At 53.6% G+C, this 17798-nt stretch overlaps 7 protein-coding genes across 7 annotated transcripts; 3 read left to right on the forward strand and 4 right to left on the reverse strand.

Moving 5' to 3' along the window:
* Window positions 1-897: 897 nt before the first annotated feature.
* On the forward strand, window positions 898-2022 carry K460DRAFT_260016 (kinase-like protein; the record flags this gene model as incomplete). Its single annotated transcript, XM_040927456.1, has 1 exon — window positions 898-2022. A coding segment is annotated over one exon (1125 nt), but the record flags the coding sequence as incomplete, so codon positions are not given.
* Window positions 2023-4376: 2354 nt separating this feature from the next.
* On the reverse strand, window positions 4377-5467 carry K460DRAFT_159527 (cysteine proteinase). The gene is made up of 2 exons (XM_040926876.1): window positions 4502-5467; window positions 4377-4455 (listed from the first exon to the last, which is right to left on the reverse strand). Exon 1 carries the CDS (start codon window positions 5254-5256, stop codon window positions 4525-4527), a length of 732 nt encoding a protein of 243 aa, XP_040786733.1. The 5' UTR covers window positions 5257-5467; the 3' UTR covers window positions 4377-4455; window positions 4502-4524.
* Window positions 5468-5836: 369 nt separating this feature from the next.
* K460DRAFT_379161 (RmlC-like cupin) lies at window positions 5837-6398 on the forward strand (the record flags this gene model as incomplete). The annotated part of the gene is made up of 2 exons (XM_040935150.1): window positions 5837-5975; window positions 6034-6398. The coding sequence occupies 2 exons, from the start codon at window positions 5837-5839 to the stop codon at window positions 6396-6398; spliced, it is 504 nt and encodes a 167-aa protein (XP_040786734.1).
* Window positions 6399-6510: 112 nt separating this feature from the next.
* On the reverse strand, window positions 6511-7437 carry K460DRAFT_287877 (uncharacterized protein; the record flags this gene model as incomplete). Its single annotated transcript, XM_040929003.1, has 1 exon — window positions 6511-7437. One exon carries the CDS (start codon window positions 7435-7437, stop codon window positions 6511-6513), a length of 927 nt encoding a protein of 308 aa, XP_040786735.1.
* Window positions 7438-8009: 572 nt separating this feature from the next.
* K460DRAFT_317413 (U6 snRNA-associated Sm-like protein LSm7) lies at window positions 8010-9171 on the reverse strand. Its single transcript, XM_040930354.1, has 3 exons — window positions 8737-9171; window positions 8557-8628; window positions 8010-8493 (listed from the first exon to the last, which is right to left on the reverse strand). Exons 1-3 carry the CDS (start codon window positions 8933-8935, stop codon window positions 8366-8368), a joined length of 399 nt encoding a protein of 132 aa, XP_040786736.1. The 5' UTR covers window positions 8936-9171; the 3' UTR covers window positions 8010-8365.
* Window positions 9172-9972: 801 nt separating this feature from the next.
* On the forward strand, window positions 9973-11928 carry K460DRAFT_288735 (uncharacterized protein; the record flags this gene model as incomplete). Its single annotated transcript, XM_040929067.1, has 2 exons — window positions 9973-10648; window positions 10715-11928. The coding sequence occupies 2 exons, from the start codon at window positions 9973-9975 to the stop codon at window positions 11926-11928; spliced, it is 1890 nt and encodes a 629-aa protein (XP_040786737.1).
* A 686-nt stretch (window positions 11929-12614) lies between these two features.
* On the reverse strand, window positions 12615-17145 carry K460DRAFT_357797 (uncharacterized protein; the record flags this gene model as incomplete). Its single annotated transcript, XM_040932063.1, has 6 exons — window positions 12615-12801; window positions 12856-15641; window positions 15742-16286; window positions 16352-16956; window positions 17010-17066; window positions 17123-17145. 6 exons carry the CDS (start codon window positions 17143-17145, stop codon window positions 12615-12617), a joined length of 4203 nt encoding a protein of 1400 aa, XP_040786738.1.
* Window positions 17146-17798: the final 653 nt, after the last annotated feature.

The following is a 17798-nucleotide window of genomic DNA, read 5'->3' on the forward strand; positions in this document are numbered from 1 at the left end:
CGGTGATAAATCGCCAGACCTGAGCTTATCTTATGCAAAGCCGCTCTTGCTCTGTAAGACCTTGGCCATGCTACATCTGCGCATGGTTGTTGTCACGATCATGAAGAGCGTTGTGTTCTCGATATCGCGCGATGAAGAATCAGCCTGTCGGCACATTTTTGAAGGTCAGGCTAATTACTTCATGTCACCCCTCGAACAGCTACCATTGATATTGGAGAAATGGGTTATTGGAGGGGCTTGACGGCCGTTAAACTACTCGTGGGTGGTCATGATTCTTTATATACTCTGGTTCCAACTCGTTTGGCGGCAATTGCGCGAAGTGCTACCTCCCTCAACCATAGACTTTCTACCCCCTCTCCCGATTAGGTCACATCCGAGCGTAGACAACCTTTCACTGGCTTGGATAAACTTGGTACCCCCAACAACGAGTTGATGTAGGAGTACGAGTGAGGGCCCACCAGCCCCTTGTTTACACTTAATTGATTTTCAGGCGGGAACTCTACAGCTTTTAGTCCAGAACAATCCATCCACACCCAACCACACATAACCTCGCAACACGACTGCTTTTCGGCTCTGCTAATTTTCTCTCTACCGGACCTTGGTTGATATCTTACGATGGGCTTTCTAAAGAACATTCGCGCCATATTTGCCAACAAGGATACGTTACCGGCCAAAGGGCGCAACACCATCAACGCTGAAGACACCGTGGTTCTCTCTACAGTCCCTTCCCTGCAGCAAAAGACAACACACTATCTCAAGAGACGCGGCAAAGCCATCGGGCTTCACCTATTAGCAAAGCTCCAGTTTTTCGACCGCGGCGCTGAAGCCGGCGAGATATACCTGGGACTTTCAGCTACGTCCAGCGCCGACAACGATATACGAGGCAGTATATTCCGTAAGCGGTACGTTTCTATTCGGTTGCTCGGAGAAGGCGGCAATGGTACCGTTCATCTCTGTCGCGATACAAAAGTGGGAACTCTTGTCGCTGTGAAGACAATATACCACGATAAACCACGGTCTCCACCGAACGAGGTACAAATCCTACATCTACTGGGCTACCATCAGAACATCGTTCGGTACTACACGATGCTGAGCCATCCGACCCAAAAGTTCCATAAGCAGCTCCTCTTTGAGTATTGCCCAATTGGCGATCTTGTGGACTATGTGAACTCAAGCGAAGATGGAAACACCGAGATGTTTATCTGGCATGTTTTTAAGCACATTGCAGCTGGCCTCGATTATATGCACCAGAACGGTGTAGTACATGGAGATATCAAGCCGTGCAACATTCTGCTTACAGCTCCTCGCGATGGGGATATCTATCCATTACCTAAGATTGCAGATTTCGGCACAGCACAGGTCAACCATCCCTACAATATCCCATACGGCCATCGTTGTACCGAGGGCTGGCAACCCCCGGAAGCAGAATTTTGTCACGGCCCTGCGGCTGATGTATGGGCTCTTGGTTGCATCGTCCACGCGCTTGCCCTTGGCCGCTTACCACAGAAGGAGATCAAGCCTCCAGCGATGGACCCAGAGACATGGTTCTATCTAAATGGCAAGGAAATCCCATTGGGCACGGAATATTCGATTTACTACAAGGAGTTTTGTTTCTACATGGCTTTCCATCCGGCTGCTCCCATGCGAATCAATCGCCCATCCTCACGCACGTCAACAATCTACAGTAGGTTGTTGAACTACCTCATGATGCGTACGCTCGATACTAGTCCCCGCGACCGCATCTCAACACATGAGCTCCACGAAATGCTCCTCATTCTCGAACCCTTCGTTCACAACTTGTTAGTCTTGGGTAAAGAAGATCTCCTGGACCGTTTCGATGACGGGCGGGATGGCGAGTGGAAACAGGTTAGGCCAATCACTGATTCGCAGGTATTCAGACATATCTTCTGCGTGGTCGCGCTACAGACGGATTGCGAATCGTATGTAGACATGCTATCATGGGATGTACATCTGCTTAAACTTATGGACGCTGGGGATCATGCAGCAGCATGTCAGTTCGTCGAAGATCTGGGTTTAAGCGCGTCATCTTAGATATGGATACGTAGCAGGTAGTACATTAATTTCTATCACGGTGACTTTTCCCTACCTTTCTTGTTTTCCCTCTGTTATGTTTCTCCCTCTCATCGCTGTTTGCATTGCAGTTGTGGGTGTCAGACAACTTTTAGATAGCCACCGCCTACAGAGAACTTCGGTCGTCTTGTCTATTTCAATCTATGCCTTTCCGCAACTTCTAACTCTTGAGCGCTTTAGGTGAGATTCTGTGCAAGGAGATTCTCACTCACCGCCTACCTGGCGGACAAAGAGGTGAACTGTATGTTTGGCCTCTGTTGTTCCTACAAGAGGAGCTCAAGCGCGCTGAATTGTCACCATTACTGTCACAACTCTCTACACCATTTGTAGTACCGACTATTTGCGGCTCATTCTACGCCCTCTGTTTCTCTCATCGTTAAATTCCCGCATTCACTATTGCGTCACAATTGATTTAAATCGTGACAACCTAACACTGGCTGGCGCAGAGATCACCGGTGACTCTCTTTCACCTCAATTTCACTCGCCCCTCCTAAATCCTCCCTCTCTAACTCTTGTATATGCCCCAGAATCTTCGAGTGCAACTCAACATCCACCTCAACTTACATTTACTCGCAACCTCCGCGATCCAGCTTCTGCATTGCAGACTCACATCAACCAAGCAGCAGAGACCAGACCGAGACCGAAGCAGAATATGGCCACACCAAGCAAGAAGAAGGCGCGTGGTGGAGCTGGTGGGCGCGGCGGGCACAAGGTCGCTGCGGAACGTGTAACGAAGGCCAGTACACCAGCGGAGGACCGCCCAGTCCCTAAGCTGAAGTTGAAACTTCCTTTCGGCCCCAAGTTCGATACAGAGGTTTCTTTGAACACAGCTGCCCTGCAAGCTCCTCTTCCGCAAGATGAGCCTTATGGCGAGGAGGAAGAGCTTTCTGTGGCGGGGCCAACAACGTTGACTACGCGGCGCGGACGGCAAGTTCGTCCACCGCACAACTCAGATGCCGTCTATGGGAGCGATTTTGATCGTCTTGTCGAGCAGAGCTCTGTCCAGAAGATGGATGATGAAGATGACTATCGGCCAGGCATACTGAGCCCACCAAGTGAGTATCACCCTCGCCAAACACATCTCGAAAGAGAGGAAATTGACTTTATTGGTAGCGTATCAATCAAGAACCAGCGACGTTCAGATTCTCCAGCTACAAGCAACGCGTAGACCGGGCCGACCAGCTAGGAACTCTCACTTCCAAACCTCTTCACGCAAAGTCAATAAACAAGAAGACACCCCATACTCATATAACATCGCGCCCCCTCCACCGCAGCAGCTCCAAAGCAACGGCGTCTTTCTCGCTGACCTGGATCCCGATGTTTATCAGATCATGAACGCGCTTCGCAGTACGTCTAAGATCCATCTTGACCTTCCGGCACTCTCCAACGCAAGCAACCCCGGCACAGAACAGCCATACACAGCCAAGTCCCTCCTACATCTCTATCTCCTCTGCTACGACAGCCAGCTATGGAATCTATGCGATCTCGTCGCAGATACCTGGATCCGGGCTTTCCACCAACTCCGCAAGCAAGGCTCGACAGATGTGCGGTACCAGCTATGGCGGCCCAACCCTGCCCTGGAGAGGAAAAAGCAGGACATGGAAAAGCAAGCACGTTACATCAAGCGAATAGGAGGGAAGGCACCTTTGGGAGTGGGGTTTGACCATAACGCCCCAGACTATGGACTTTCCATCCTAGACCCTGCCATCGCGGACGACGTGACAGATTTCAACGCCACCTTGCTCAACGAGTTGTACCAACATACGCATATGAAGTGTGGCGCGCGCCTCCTCTGGGCTGATGCGATGGCCTTGGGCGGCGATAAGATGGAGAAGCTCATGGGCGCCTCGAAAAAGAAAGGAACCGAGTGGCATCCAGACTTGCTGTTCAACGTTATGCAGACGAGCTTGCGGATGGTGCGCAGGAAGTTGACGCTGAAGATTGAGGAGAGTACCGAGGGAAGTTGGTGCAAGAGATACCATGAGCATTGGAAGAATGGGCTGCCTTGTTATAGGGAGCTGGCTTGGAAGAAGGCTGATGAAGAGGATAGCAGTGATGAGGACGAGGATGTGGACATGGATGTGCTGATGGAGGCTGAGATTGCGAAGGCCGGGGAGCGGGATAAAGGATATGCAGACCGTGGTGAAGTCATCGATGTCGATGCTGACGGTGACTCTGAGTAAGGCTGAATAAGTTGAGAAAGCTCTTTAATACTCGTCCTTTGGGTTAGACACTAGATTTGGATAGCTTGGCTTTAACATGGATGATGCGATAATACCCTGAGGCGGCTGAAGTGGAGCCTAGCATACGGAAATGATAGAGCGACCGTCTGATGATGAGTTGCTAGAAGAAAAAAGATCTATACTTCATAGTGTAAGTAGTAGATCTTCAAATCTAAGCAATGTCGTACGTGTCAGTCAGATGTCCACTGTTCTAAGTGAGACTTGAAGCCAGCGCAATCGCCGAGAATCTCAAATCACCCCCTTTCTCAGACTCGATCCTCATCAGCCTGCCTAGACCCTTCTCAAGCGCTGCCGGACTAAGCGCATCCTCGTCATCCTTGAGCGCACCACGATCAAGCGGACCCTTGCGCGCGCCCTCCAGCTCCCACAGATGCCCATCCTTTCCCTTGACAAAAGCCACAAAGTGCTGTCCAGTATGCTCATCCGAAACCGGAGTGGGCGTAGCTGTATCCCCGAGCTGCGCGGCCCCCGCATGAGCATTTTCGAATTCCTTCGAGTCCTCGAGCACTTTAGCCCGCTCCCATATCGGCTTCGGTAGGGCATCATTGCGTATCTGATCGAGCACAGAGGAGGGCCGGATATGTTTTGATGCTTCGCTGTTGAGCAAGCAGTGCACTAGGCCTATGGAGCCACAGGCGTTGCCAATCGTCTGTTTGAACCAGATGACTGGCTCGTCGTCGCCTTTGCCCTCATACTCGGGCTTGTCCTTGTCTTCTGCCGTGCGAGCCTCGTTCCATGTGGGCGTGAGTGGAATGATGACAAGCAGAGCGAACACTGGTCGAGGTATGTAGGCCAACAGGTCAGGGTCTGTGAGCGAGTAGATGTCGTAGAAGGAAAGACCTTCATCTAGTCCCAGGTCCCGAGCCAGGTGATTCATCACCTCGGGGTTATTCTCGAGAACCGAGAAGAGTTTTTTGGTCATGTTGATGTGTATTTGCTGATAATGTGTAACTGTTGATGTACGTAGTCCTAGGCGTAGGCGCTTTTATATTTTATTTGCTTGGTAATGGACGACGCGATAAGGTTTGATGTCGTAGTAGCACTGAGACACGCTAATCCATGTCCCAGTAATATTTTAGGCAAACATATCGATACTTAGGCAGCCTCTGCATTACACTTGGACGACAGAGGTGTGCACGCGTTCGGCTCGCTAATGCTTCCCCGCTCAACTACGGGTTGATGCGGGGTATTTACGTATAAATCCTAATCATAGGGCATGGCGATTTCTAAAGCGAATATAAGCAGCAATGGAGTGGCGAAGCTAGTGTGGGTAATCTTCGTTCCTAATTTCCACTTTGTGCTACCACCCCTACATAATTCCATACCTAGGTACCCTCAAGCCTCAGCCGAATGCAATTGCGGCTCCTTCGGCTCTCCGCAATCCTCCATCTCAGCCCATATAACATCAAGTAATTCCTTGCGCCTACATTAATTCTGGAGATTTAAAAAGCTTCTCGATTCCAAAACTCCTACTTCCAATTTGTTCAAAAGCAATAATCACAATGGACGACGAAGCACGCCAAGCGCTAGCAACGATGAAGATGCCCCGACGACCCATAAACTTCGTGTCCGCAAAGTCAGGCGAAATCCTCAAGCTGGGGCACATCACGTGCAGAATCATGGAAGACGGGTCAAGAACAGGTAGCACACACTGTCTAGTCCCTTCCCTTTCTACCCGCCTAACCCAACCCTGAACCAGACAATCGCATAGGCTCTGCGGAATTCACCATCCCGCCCAATACGGCTGGCCCGCCAGCGCACTGGCATGAAATGCACGACGAGACGTTCCTTGTAACCCAAGGCATGGTGCGCTTCCACGCCCCCGACGGCCAACACCAGGACGCCAACGTAGGCGACTATGTCACGGTTCCTATCCGCGCGCCACACACCTTCTCCAATCCGACGAATGAGGAGGCAAAGTTCTTCAATACATTTACGCCGGCGTTCTATATTGACTACTTCAAGATCCTTGCAGAGATCAGTAAGAGTGATGAGAAGATGAGCAAGGAGAAGAATTTAGAGGTCATGGCGCGGTTTGCGACCATGCCGGCGAAGGAGATGTAGGGAATAAAAGTGAAAATGCGGCTTGCGTGAGTATCCAAAACGAGCAATCACAATACAAAGTTTCCCTTTTCCCTAGCATCTCGATCCAGGATGCCCCCCTCTTCCCACGTAGTCATTCCTCCTCGCTTTCTAATTCCGGTCGGCAAATGCGGCATTCTTGATACAACTTGCCGCAGAACTCGCGGACCGTCATCTCAGGCCCAATGTCAAGCCCAACACCATGACCCTGCATGCAAAACCACGTCCACTTGTCCTCGTCCCCATGTCTCGCCAGGTAGTTTTCGCCCGGACTCCACGTATCCAGACTAAAGGTGATGCGGTTTAATTTGGGGCCGGTGGGACTTGTGTTGGACGCGCTTGTGCCCATGGTTTTGAAGCTCTGGCATGCGTGGTACCATATCCACAGCGGGTTCCAGAGGGGATCACCCAGCGCCTTGGCATCGAGAGTTAGGTTTTTGACGTTGACGAGTTGTTTTAGTTCTTCGCGGACGTGGCGTGCGAGGGTCCAGTCTGTCGATGTCATGTTGCGGGGGTCTGGGACGCCGAGCATTGCTGAAGTGGTTATGAGGTTTAGGGAGGCGGTACGGAGGTCTTTTAGGGTATCTGGGGAGATGTTCCATAACCTTTTATCTTCTGAGTGTGGAGGTGATGGTGGTGGTGGGGAGGAGGAAGAGGACGGTTTGTAGTTGTGCGGCGAGACGGTGAGGTGGAAAGTTGCGCGCTTGCAGAGCACATCCATACACTCTTTATACACCTGTTTGTTCGCTAAGAATATCCAATTACTCGTATGCAAGCGTCGAGAAGATGCAGCTGAAGATGACCAAAGTCCAGGTATCATCCATAGCGATGATCCATGATTCAAGCGGAGTTGTGGCGGAGGGTATACGGGATCCTCGATGAGGTGTTCGTACACCATGTCTCTTAGCTCTTGGGGCAACTGCATGAATGGGAAGGGTTTCCTATTTTCATACTGCATCTTCTGATATCGTCTGATAGCGCAGAGTAGGATTAGTGGTACGATGACCGCAAGCACTGTCATTACCAAACACGCAACATCAAATGAAGGGAATCGGAGAGCGAGATGGGAACTCCATTGCGAGGGACCTTTTGCTCTTATCATCGACGATTCGACATCAATCCGTGAATGAAAAGGCGGAGTCCCGTCCATGCTGGCGTTCTAGGGCGCGTTGTGGTGCGCCAAAATAGGAAGGGTTTGGGCGAGAATCGTAGGAAACGAACGTCGCAGGCTGCCGATTGTGCAAAGCGAGCGACGTGTGCGACGTGGAGTGGTGCGCGGCAAAGTGAAGTCTGAGACGAGAAACGGTTGCGAGGAAATGCGCTTCGTAGCAAGTGCGCAGCTGAGATGTTCAATAATGCTGGTGCCTGGCGACGACTGGATGAGGCAATCTGAAACGATGGATCATCACTCTTTACCAACCAGCTCATGCAACACTGCACTGCCACACTCTCTTTTCACAGCATGGCGTTTTGCCCACCTGACAGGAATCTAATTGCGCTGGGTGCCTGTTGGTGTCTTCCTGCTTTCATCGCGACGTGGATGAATCGCTCAGGTAAGATTCAGCGCTTGTCTTGTAGATAAGGCGTCAAGTTGCGTGGGCACTAATTCGATTCACATGCATGTGTATTGCATAAGATCTACTATGAGTACATGAATACACGACATCATAAAAGACTAGTCATGGTAGTCCATTACATTTTGCCAGGGCGCAGCTACCAAGAACCGCTTTCCAAATGTCCTCATAAGATCACGCATATCATTCCTCTCGTCTGAGCCGTGATGTCGTATCGCGATATCATTCCGCATAGACTCGGGGGTATCATGCTCAGCTTGAGCTACTTTTCCAAGCGTCCGGCTTGTTCAAAACATGTCCTGTGCATCTTGATTCCTCCATGGCGAGGCTTTTGTCCGTCTTGCTGCTACTCGAATAGTGGAAGCGACCCCATGCTCACTCTTCCTCCTGTATAAAGGGATTCGAGATTTCTTCGCTGCCGTCGACAGGCGAGATGACAACCAGGAGGGTGCCGCGGGCGACAATGAGGCCGAGCTTGCGATAGCGAATGGTGCCTTCCTCGTCTGGAACACATGTTAGTTAGTTCTTCCAAGGTGTGGCAGCAGAGCAGACAATGGGTATCGTACCGGTCAGCGCTTCCTTGACCTCGTCGAGAACGAGATTCATAAGCTGGTCGTAGCCCTTGAGGGTGCCAATGACTGCGGGCAGTTAGCTTGCGTCGCTCTCTCCCAATTAACTGGTGGATGGGACAGGAAAACGTCCAATGCCCCCACCACGCCTCTCTTTCTTCCTTGGTATAGGCTTACCTTCTCGACCACCGCTGAACTTGACGGTGAGCTGCTTGTCCATGTACTTGCTCAAGTCGAGGATATTCTCCTTCTTGGGTCGCTCCGTCTGGCCTGCTGCACCGCCCTGGGCTGCTCCGCCGCGAGCTCCACCCCGCCCGCCCCGATCACCGCCTCCTCGTCCACCACCACGTCCCCGGAATGCGCCGCGCTCTGACATGATCTCGGTATGGAAAGAGGGGGGAGCGTGTCTGGTGTATTTGGGCTGTGCAGTGACGTGCAGCTCGAAGCGCAAGCGTGGTCTGTGCCTTTCGGCTAAGGCTCCTCGTTCCCGTATTCACGTGAGGAGGGCCCTTGTTGCTTACGTAGGCAGGGGTGGAAGAGTGAATCTCCACTCCGCTGGGCGGGTGGTCCAGACTCTCCGGCTTGGGGGCGCTTTTTCGTTGGACGACGACGACGACGACGACAACGCCGACGCGTGGGCCTGAGGCATTTTCTCGTCCCCCCTCCCTCCCCTTCGCTCGCTAGTAGAGATGATATTGTGATTTAGCATCAGAGGGTCCCAGGCAAAAGTCGAGCGAGTGCAGATACGGCAGCGCATCTCCGCCCGCCCGCCCTTTTTCCATTTCCACGTAGTCGCTGTCGGTCTCGAGACCAGAGGGTCCCCTACTACGCAGTTTCACCATGTCTCGCGTCGGAGTTGCTCCCTAGCTTGCGCCTGGCTCGCTCGCTCCTCTGGTGCCTCTCCGAGGGCGGCAAATTCTCAAAGCACCAACGCGCACCCCGTCACACGCCTGGCCGTTCATCATGGAGCCCAGACCGTGCATTTGGCTGCGGGAAGTCCAGGCCAGTGTGTTTTGATTGGCTGCGGGGCCCAGCGCAGGCCCCCTTCGTCTTATTTCCGTGCCTTTGCGCCCACCCTCCCACAACAGGCGGCTTTCTTTGTGGCTGCGTTCCGCGCCCCGGTGCTCTTCTGCCACCGAGCCTGCCACCGAGCCTGTCATCTAACAACGGGCGGCCCTCTGCGACTGCGTTGCCCGTCTGTTCTCCGCTGCTCCCCTCTTTCCATCGCTCCACCCTCCTGCCATGCATCTTCTCGCTGTTGTAGCGCTTTGATGCGACGCGGGTAGCCCTCTGTGTTGTGCGCTCTGAGCTGGCTGGCGCTAGCCTGGTCCGCCCCCCTTCCACCCTTCTCACCTACCGCCCGCTCCGTCCTGCTCAAGTGTGCCTCGGCCGCCCTTGCGAGCGCAGAAGAACATGTCCAACATGGACCCTCATGCTACGGGCGAGCTCGCCATGGCTTCGCATGCCTCCCATCACCACGCGCCCCCAGTACCTAGCCATCTGAAGCGCAAACGGAGCCCGTCGCACGAGATACACCATGCCGCTGCGCCACTTCCCAAAACCGCCAAGACCCACAACCACCTACAGATCAACTATCTCGCAAGACACCTCGACGCAGACTTGCCGCTGATCACAAACGATGACACCCTGCCCAACATCCTCTCGCTCCTGGGCGACTACCAGGGCGTGCTGGATCGCCATGAGAGCATGGCCTGCAACCTCGGCGCCCGCCCGCTTGGTCCCATCTTGATCAAGCGCTTTGAGCGCCTGTTTGACGGGCCGCCGCGGGTGCTCAAGAGCCATGGAAAGGATGGGACCACCGTCACATGGTTGGATGTAGTCGAGTTTGCGCGCAACAAGCCCGAGCAGTTCCAGTTGGGACAAATGAGTGAGGGCGTGCGGGTTTGTCAATTCTACACCAAGCAATGTCGGGTTCAGATATCAGAGGAGGATTTTGTCCTCATTTCGTCTGGCATACCTCAGAAAATGATCCCACCCCAGCCCATCATCGAGGACGAGGAGAAGGAGCTGGGCACCATTGAGATCTTGGAGAAGAACTTGGGCCAAATCTGTCAGCTGGCTGATCAAGGTGAGTCTCAAGCTTCCCATCTCGAGCAAAACGACAAGTGCCAATTCTCATGCTAACAACGCACAGTTGCTGCGCGCACACGCCAACTCAACCACAGGCTCAAAGGGCGCAAACAAGCAATTCTTGACCGTCGAACCACCGCAAGTCCTGCTCCGTCTATTCCCCGACCCGCGAGCCCCTCAAACGTCGCTCTCATGAATGGCGGCCATCCCAACTCTACAAACCTAGCTCACATTCAGCCTTCACAGACATCGCCTACTGGTGGTGGCTTTGTCGCAGTCAATGCTCGTCAACACCACGAATCAAATGGCCACGGCACCTCATCAACAACCCGGCACGAATTACTGTCAAAGTTCCACACCATGAGCGAACGCCGCCCCTCATCCCAGCCCTCGAACGGCACAGTTGAAGTCGCAAGACGACCCTCCATATCAGCCCCTCATGGTATATCGCATCCTTCGACGCCAGTAATGAACCCCTCCAGACCTCCACCCATTCCAGTCGAAGCACCGCCGCCAATCGTATCAAGAACGTCGCATCTCAACGAGTCGGAGCTGCATTCCATGATGAACTCGCCCGTGCCAATCCCAAACACGCCTTCAAATTTGCTTCCAGCAAATAGTCAACGCGCCAGCCAACCACAAGAGAAAGACGATGGTGGCCCGTTCAAGGCAGAAATGGTGCATAGAATGGAATCGCTAGCAAAAGGCGAGCGCATCCTTCCACCATGTGACCGGTGCCGCAGATTGCACATGGATTGTCTCAAAAACCTAACCGCATGCATGGGCTGCACCAAAAAACACGCAAAATGCTCATGGAAAGAGGTCCGTGAGGGCGAACTGCGCGGCAACTTTTCTTACCCTCCTGCGACCAACAGTAACGCGCATAGCGAGACGAGTGATCTTGAGAGTGGCGAGCGAGCGAGTACCGGCTCGCCCGCCGCCATGCTAAGTCCGCCGCGCCTTGGACTGACGCCATCACACATTCCACCCAACAACGGCCAACACACACCTTTACAGCATCACCAGGTTCATGAGCGGCCCGAGCACATGGTGCAACCACCCCCGCACTACGACTTGGCGCACGACGCGCGGAGACCACCGAGTCGCAACTCTCCACCCGAGAGGGACAGAGAGCGCGCAGAAGCCCAACTACAAGAAGCAGCCAAGTCCGGCCTTGCCGCACATGCACACGTGAATTCGAGGATGGACGGGCCGGACGGCCAGAGCACGGAGTATCGGAACCAGGATACGAATACAAATCAGCCCATGGTTGCTTAGGGTCCAACCACATTACGGCCGATACTCTCACGCGATCAGGCACCGTTGCACCCCCCTGACAGATTAACTGAGACGCTTATGTAATACAATTTTGTGCCAAGCTGTGGCACAGTCACTAAGCCACAGTAAACTACCTATTCCTATTGGCCCGCTTAATGATGGATTACGTCACTGTCTCATTTTTTTTGTCAGGGGGGTGGTTGGAAAATAGGGAGGGGATAGTGATGCAGCAAACGATTGCGTGGGTGCATGAGTGACTGTACTCAATGGAAGAAAAGAGTAAGGCCTGGGGTGTAACACATGTTGATCACATTTGCGGGCCAGGCGACGTGGTGTGTTTTTCGTTATACATTGTTGATGATACCAAATCCCTTAGGTTGTTTGTACTTTTGCTGTGTAAGCCTGTTTTTTTCGTGACATGGACCTGGAAGATATATATATTATCCATCAGCCCCTTTTCCAAGAAAAGAAATGTCATTCTCTTGAACATTTGACCACTTTGCACCTGGAATCTACACCCGACACACAAAACACAATCATCATTAACATTCATCATGTGTACAGCTTGGCTATCCTAGCAATAAAATGGGGAAAATGGAATTCCAATCGCCCTGAAATCATGACAAAAGCTAAAACATAGAGCTATCCTTAGTCATCCACACGTTATTCGCCCTTGAACACCAAGTTTAGTAAGGTGTATCAGCCTTTCGGATAGCCTCCGGGTTTGCCGCAGTTTGATGATGATGGCCAGGAGCACTAGGGGCATTGTGATATCCCCCAATGTTCGGGTTGGCGTCGGCGCCACCCGTTCCAGCGCTAAGATTGCCCGTGTCATGAATTTCGTGGCCGCCGTAGACGCCTTTCTGTGTCTCCCTGTGCTAATCGTCAGCATTCCTATTCAATTGCAGTGTGCACTGTCAAACGTACCTATCTCCAGAGATCAGGTTGGGATTCCCAATCGGTCCATCAATACCGACGTGCTCCCTCTTCCCGCCGTAAAGCTCGCCTTGGCCCTCATTCTGATTCTCTAGTGCCTCGCGTGCTGGATGACCGGGAGGTGGGTCCTTGTGCAGACGGTTCTTACCCTTCCAGCGAGGCGATTCGGGATCTTGCTCCTCCCCATAAGCGGCCGCGGTGGTACCAGCACCAAGGGCGCCAGCTGTACCAGCCGCAGCGTACTCCTTCGAGTCCCTAGGCGAGTACTCCTTTGAGTGCCTCGGGGAAGTTTCAGGAGAGGGCGTCTCCTTCTTGCTCTTGTCACGGTGCAAGAATCCAAGTAGGCCACCCTTCTTCTTCTCTCCACCCTCGCGCTCCTTCTCCAGCCTGTGGGCTTCCTTCTCCGCCTCCTTGTCGCGTTTGTGCTGCTCCGTTTCAAGATGGTGTTGTTCCTTCTCGTAAGCCGCTACATCTTTGTCATGCTTGTGCTGGGCTGCGACGACGCCTTTGTCATGCTTGTGCTGCTCCTTCTCGAGCTTGTGAGCTTCCTTCTCGTGCTTGTGCTGTTCTTTGTCCAAGCGGTGTTGCTCCTTCTCGCGATCATGTGCCTCGTGCTTCAGGCGCTCTTGCTGCTCCTTTTCTAAACGGGCACGCTCGCGCTCGGCGTCCTGGTGCTGGGAGTATGCATATGCGCCTCCGCCGGCAGCTGCAGCTCCAGCAGTACCAAGAAGAGCTGCGTCACGCTTGTCGTGATGTTGCTCTGACCGGTCTTGGCTAGGATTGTAGTGTTGATTGCCTACGGGATCTTGTGTATGGGTGTTATGTGGCGCAATGGTACCTCCAGTCGACCCAGATTGCGGCACCGACCCCGGTGCAGCCGAATAAGCAAAGTCCTGCTTTTGGTGGAGTGGCAGGTTTTGGGTATTGTCAGCATGCTTCGAGCCGGCATAAGCCCCTGCGCCCGCACCTGCAGCACCCAGTCCAGCACCAGTACCGAGAGCGGTATTGCGGTTGACGTTGCTAGCGGTGCTAGGATCGTTATAATTATACTGACTTTGCGTTGGGACAGTGTTGGAGGTGTTGGCTACCTTGTCGGTAGTACCGTAGCGTTGCTCGTTTATCGAGGCTCCAGGCTGAGTGTTTCGATGCTCGCCGTAAGCCTTCGCGGCTTCGTAGGCACCGTAGCCTGCGGCACCGGTTCCACCAACGACTGCAGCGTCTCGGCCGTAGTGATGCTCACCGGCCTTCTCGTCCACCCTTGGGTCTGCACGGTTGAGACTATCCGACTGATGCGGTCCAGTCGTAGTATGACCTTTCTGCTTCGAAGGATCAGGCTGGACCCTGGGGTCGACAATATTTGCAATGTTGCCGTCGTGTGGGCCGACTGTCCTCGAGGCGGGGTCCTGAGAGGTCGGGCCGACATTGTGATGAACTTGTTTGCTCGGGTCAGGCTGGACCCTAGGATCCAAGACATTTGCAATATTGCTGTCGTGTGGGCCAATAGTGCTCGAAGCTGGTCCGGTATTCGCCTTGTTGTCACGGGTTGCAGCGTAGAGTCCACCAGCTGTGGCAGCACCGGCTCCTGCAAGTGTTGCATCGCGCCCATAATGATGCTGGGGATCCCTATCTGGAATAGCAGTAGGTCCCGAGGTAGAAGTATGTCCCAAGTTGCTCAAAGGCTGTTGCTGTGGTGAACTCCCGCTGACTACAGGAGCTGGGGCACCAGGAGTGCCATAGAAAGTGTCATTACCTGGAGAACGTTGCTGGGGTGCAATTCCGGCAGAGGTGTTTGAAGACTGCTGGGGGATAGCCGACGATGACAGAGGCGCTGAGGGGTATGATGCATTCGGAGGAAGAGCCGCCGTACCAGTACCTGGTGTATCATCACGCTGAAGAGTGTGATGTAATCCACCAGCAGTAGCAGCACCTGCGCCAACTAGAGCAGCGTCGCGGCCATAGTGATGCTGAGGATCCTCGGTCTTAGCAGTGCCGTGCGAAGCAGTAGGACCAGACGCGGCGGAAATACCGGTTGGGTTAGACGTCTGTGCCGCGTGATGAGGCAGAGTTTCAGACTGAGCCTGAGGATCAAATCGCTGTTCCTCTAATTTGGCCTTAGTGCCCAGTACGCGAGGGTCAATCGTCTTAGAGCTATATGGACTTGCCTCTTCATAAAGAGGCTTGTTGCCGGTGTCTGAGGTCGCGTGCTTTTGGGAAGCCGCATACGTGCCCAAGCCTGCGGCGCCAGCACCCAGACCGCCGGCAAGAGCAGCATCGCGGCCATGATGATGTTCCTCATGGATGTCAGAAGACTTGGATTGTGGCTGCTCAAGGCTGCCAGTATGGCGTAGCTCGTGCGAACCCGTAGAACCATCTATGGTAGGCGTAGGCTCTACGGCCGAATGTTGGCCAATAGGCGCACCCGAAGCGGATGTGGGCTCTACAACCGAATGGTAGTCAAGAAAAGTCTTTGACTCATCGCCCGGTGTAGGGCTTGGGAACTCGCCTGGGACATGTCGATGGGACGCGCTTCGGGTGCCGTGAGGGCGGTCACGGTTAAGAGCGCCGAAGGATTCAAAGGCTGGGCCACTTGAAGTAGCTGATTGAGAGGCACCAGGGACACTGCGATCCTGAGTTCCATATCCTGGCTGTTGCGCAGAAGGCGAGATGGTAGAAGACTTTGATGCAGCCGCAGTTGCGGCAGCTAATGCCTCTGGATTGTGGTGATGCGTTGTGCTGCCCGTTGTGCTACCAATTGGGCCCGTTGATGTGTTGCTTGACTGGACTACGTTAGTATCTGGCCTCAATCAAGGCCGCCTAGATTGTAGTACGGCAAAACTCCACTGGTGAACAGGTACTGGGGTGGCAAGATGGACTTACAGTGGCTGGTGGCACATTACCATAAGTAGCCTGACGAGTCTCAAGGCCTTGATCCTTAACATTCCGCTCCTCCGAGTGGGAGAGTGCTTTCGAGGCTCCTACGGTAGTAGCGACTGCAGCTGCACCAGCTAGACCCTCTCGGCCATGACCTTCATGAACGCCAACTTCCCGCTCTTTCGTGCCCGGCTCTCGCTCGCTGATTGGCTTGTGTTGAGTAGATGATGTATGTTCATGTGGACGTTGCGTGGCAACACCGCCAACGGTGGCGGCTGTAGCTGCACCGGCGAGGCCCTCTCGACCATGGCCTTTATGGAGTCCAGCTTCCCTCTCTTTGGTACCTGGCTCTCGCTCACTGACAGTCTTATGCTGAGTGGGCAAGGTGTGCTCGTGTGGGTGTTGTCGTGAAGCAACACCTCCAGCAAGAGGGAACGAGCGATCAGTGTCGGCAGTATAGCTCTGCTGGCGTAGAGTATTGTCATACGGTTGCTGTGCCGTAGTGCCGCCAACATTAGTGCCTGTGGGGTCCCGTTGGGTTGTACCAGAGTCTAGCATTGAGGTCAGATACAATTGCAATTCAAAACGACCTATAAAATAGCAAGCAGCTACGTACGGGAGTGAGGCTCGGCGCCCGTAGTGGATGTCAAGTTCTTCCCCTCAGTCATAGCCGCAGTTCCGGGATTCCCACCTCCGACTACCTGGTTTCGATCCATGTACTGCTCAGTGGGGTTGTGGGTCGACAAGGCAGCGTGCTCCTGGCGCTCTCCTGCACCAAAACCAATGACGCCAGATTTGATACTTGCGTCGCTGATGCCTGCGGTGAGATGATCTTTTCCGGTGGGATAGTCTGGGCGAATGTTTCCCCCAGACGTTGTGCTGGAGCCTCCAATGGGTTCCCTAGAAGTAGTGTTGGAGCTGCCGATGGGGCCCCCTGTGGTAGTGTTGGAACCTCCAATGGGTCCCCCAGTGGTTGTGCTGGAGCTGCCAATGGGCTCCCTCGAAGTTGTGTTTGAAGCGCCAATGGGGCTGCCAGTGGCGACATGCTCTGGCCTCGCATGGCCATGATGACCAGGCGAGTCGCTGGGCTGTGCTAGGGCTGTGTAGGGTTCGCCAGACGTGGTTTGTACTTGGGCATACGGCCCGCCCGCTGAGGTGAGAGTGCCCTCGTTGCCTTCCTTGTGGCCCGTCATCTGGTCGAAGATGGGATGTTGTTCACTACTGCAATCGTGGTCAGCGATGCGCAACGTCTGCTATGCGGTGTGCACACGAACCCTGTAGCGGTCGACGGAGAAGTGTGCGTCGCGTCCTCGCTCTTGCGGTGACCGGAACTGTTGCAAAGTGAGTAAAAGCTCCTGTGTGTGTGTGGGTACTGGGTCTTGCGTACACGACGTTCTTGATCTTCTCCATTTTTCCTGTATTATTGATTACTGCCCTGTGATCTGCGGTGAGGTGAACGGACAAGGTTGAGATTGTCCAAAGGATGACCAGGGTCAGTTCAAATGCAGTGGTGGAGTGGGTAGAAAGCAGGGCACAGCTCTCTACGGTCTCATAACATCATCGTGTGGTGTAGCTACCTTAGCTACGCCCATGACCTCATAACTTGGGGCAGGCGCAGGAAGCTAGATGGCGGCTTCCAATTAGAGCAGCGTGTGGAGAAGGTCGAGCCACAAATGGAACGCCACAGCCCAATGAGAGGTGAAGGGCATCCTGTTTTGTACCGCTACCAGTTCTCTTGGACAAAGCGAGCGCTTTAGGCATGCGGTCATCGTTATGGTGGAGTGCATCGTGAAGGCTGGAGGTACCTGGGTAGAGCCTGAGGCGGCTGCTCGTCCCAACATCAATGGGAGGGTGGCAGTGTCTGTACAGCGAGGACAAACAATAGACTACTGTATCATCAAGCGTTGTCCATGGCATATACACTCTTGTCTACAATATGTCTACAATATGGCGAGTTATTAGCAAAGAAGTCTGTCGCAATCGCAATTAATGCAGGCTGCCCCGCCAGATCATGACCTCACCGATGCGCTACGAGGGGGATACCCCACAGTGCCCACACTCGG

Source organism: Cucurbitaria berberidis (assembly GCF_010015615.1).
Source record: "Cucurbitaria berberidis CBS 394.84 unplaced genomic scaffold K460scaffold_4, whole genome shotgun sequence".
NCBI classification, from domain to species: Eukaryota; Fungi; Ascomycota; class Dothideomycetes; order Pleosporales; family Cucurbitariaceae; genus Cucurbitaria; species Cucurbitaria berberidis.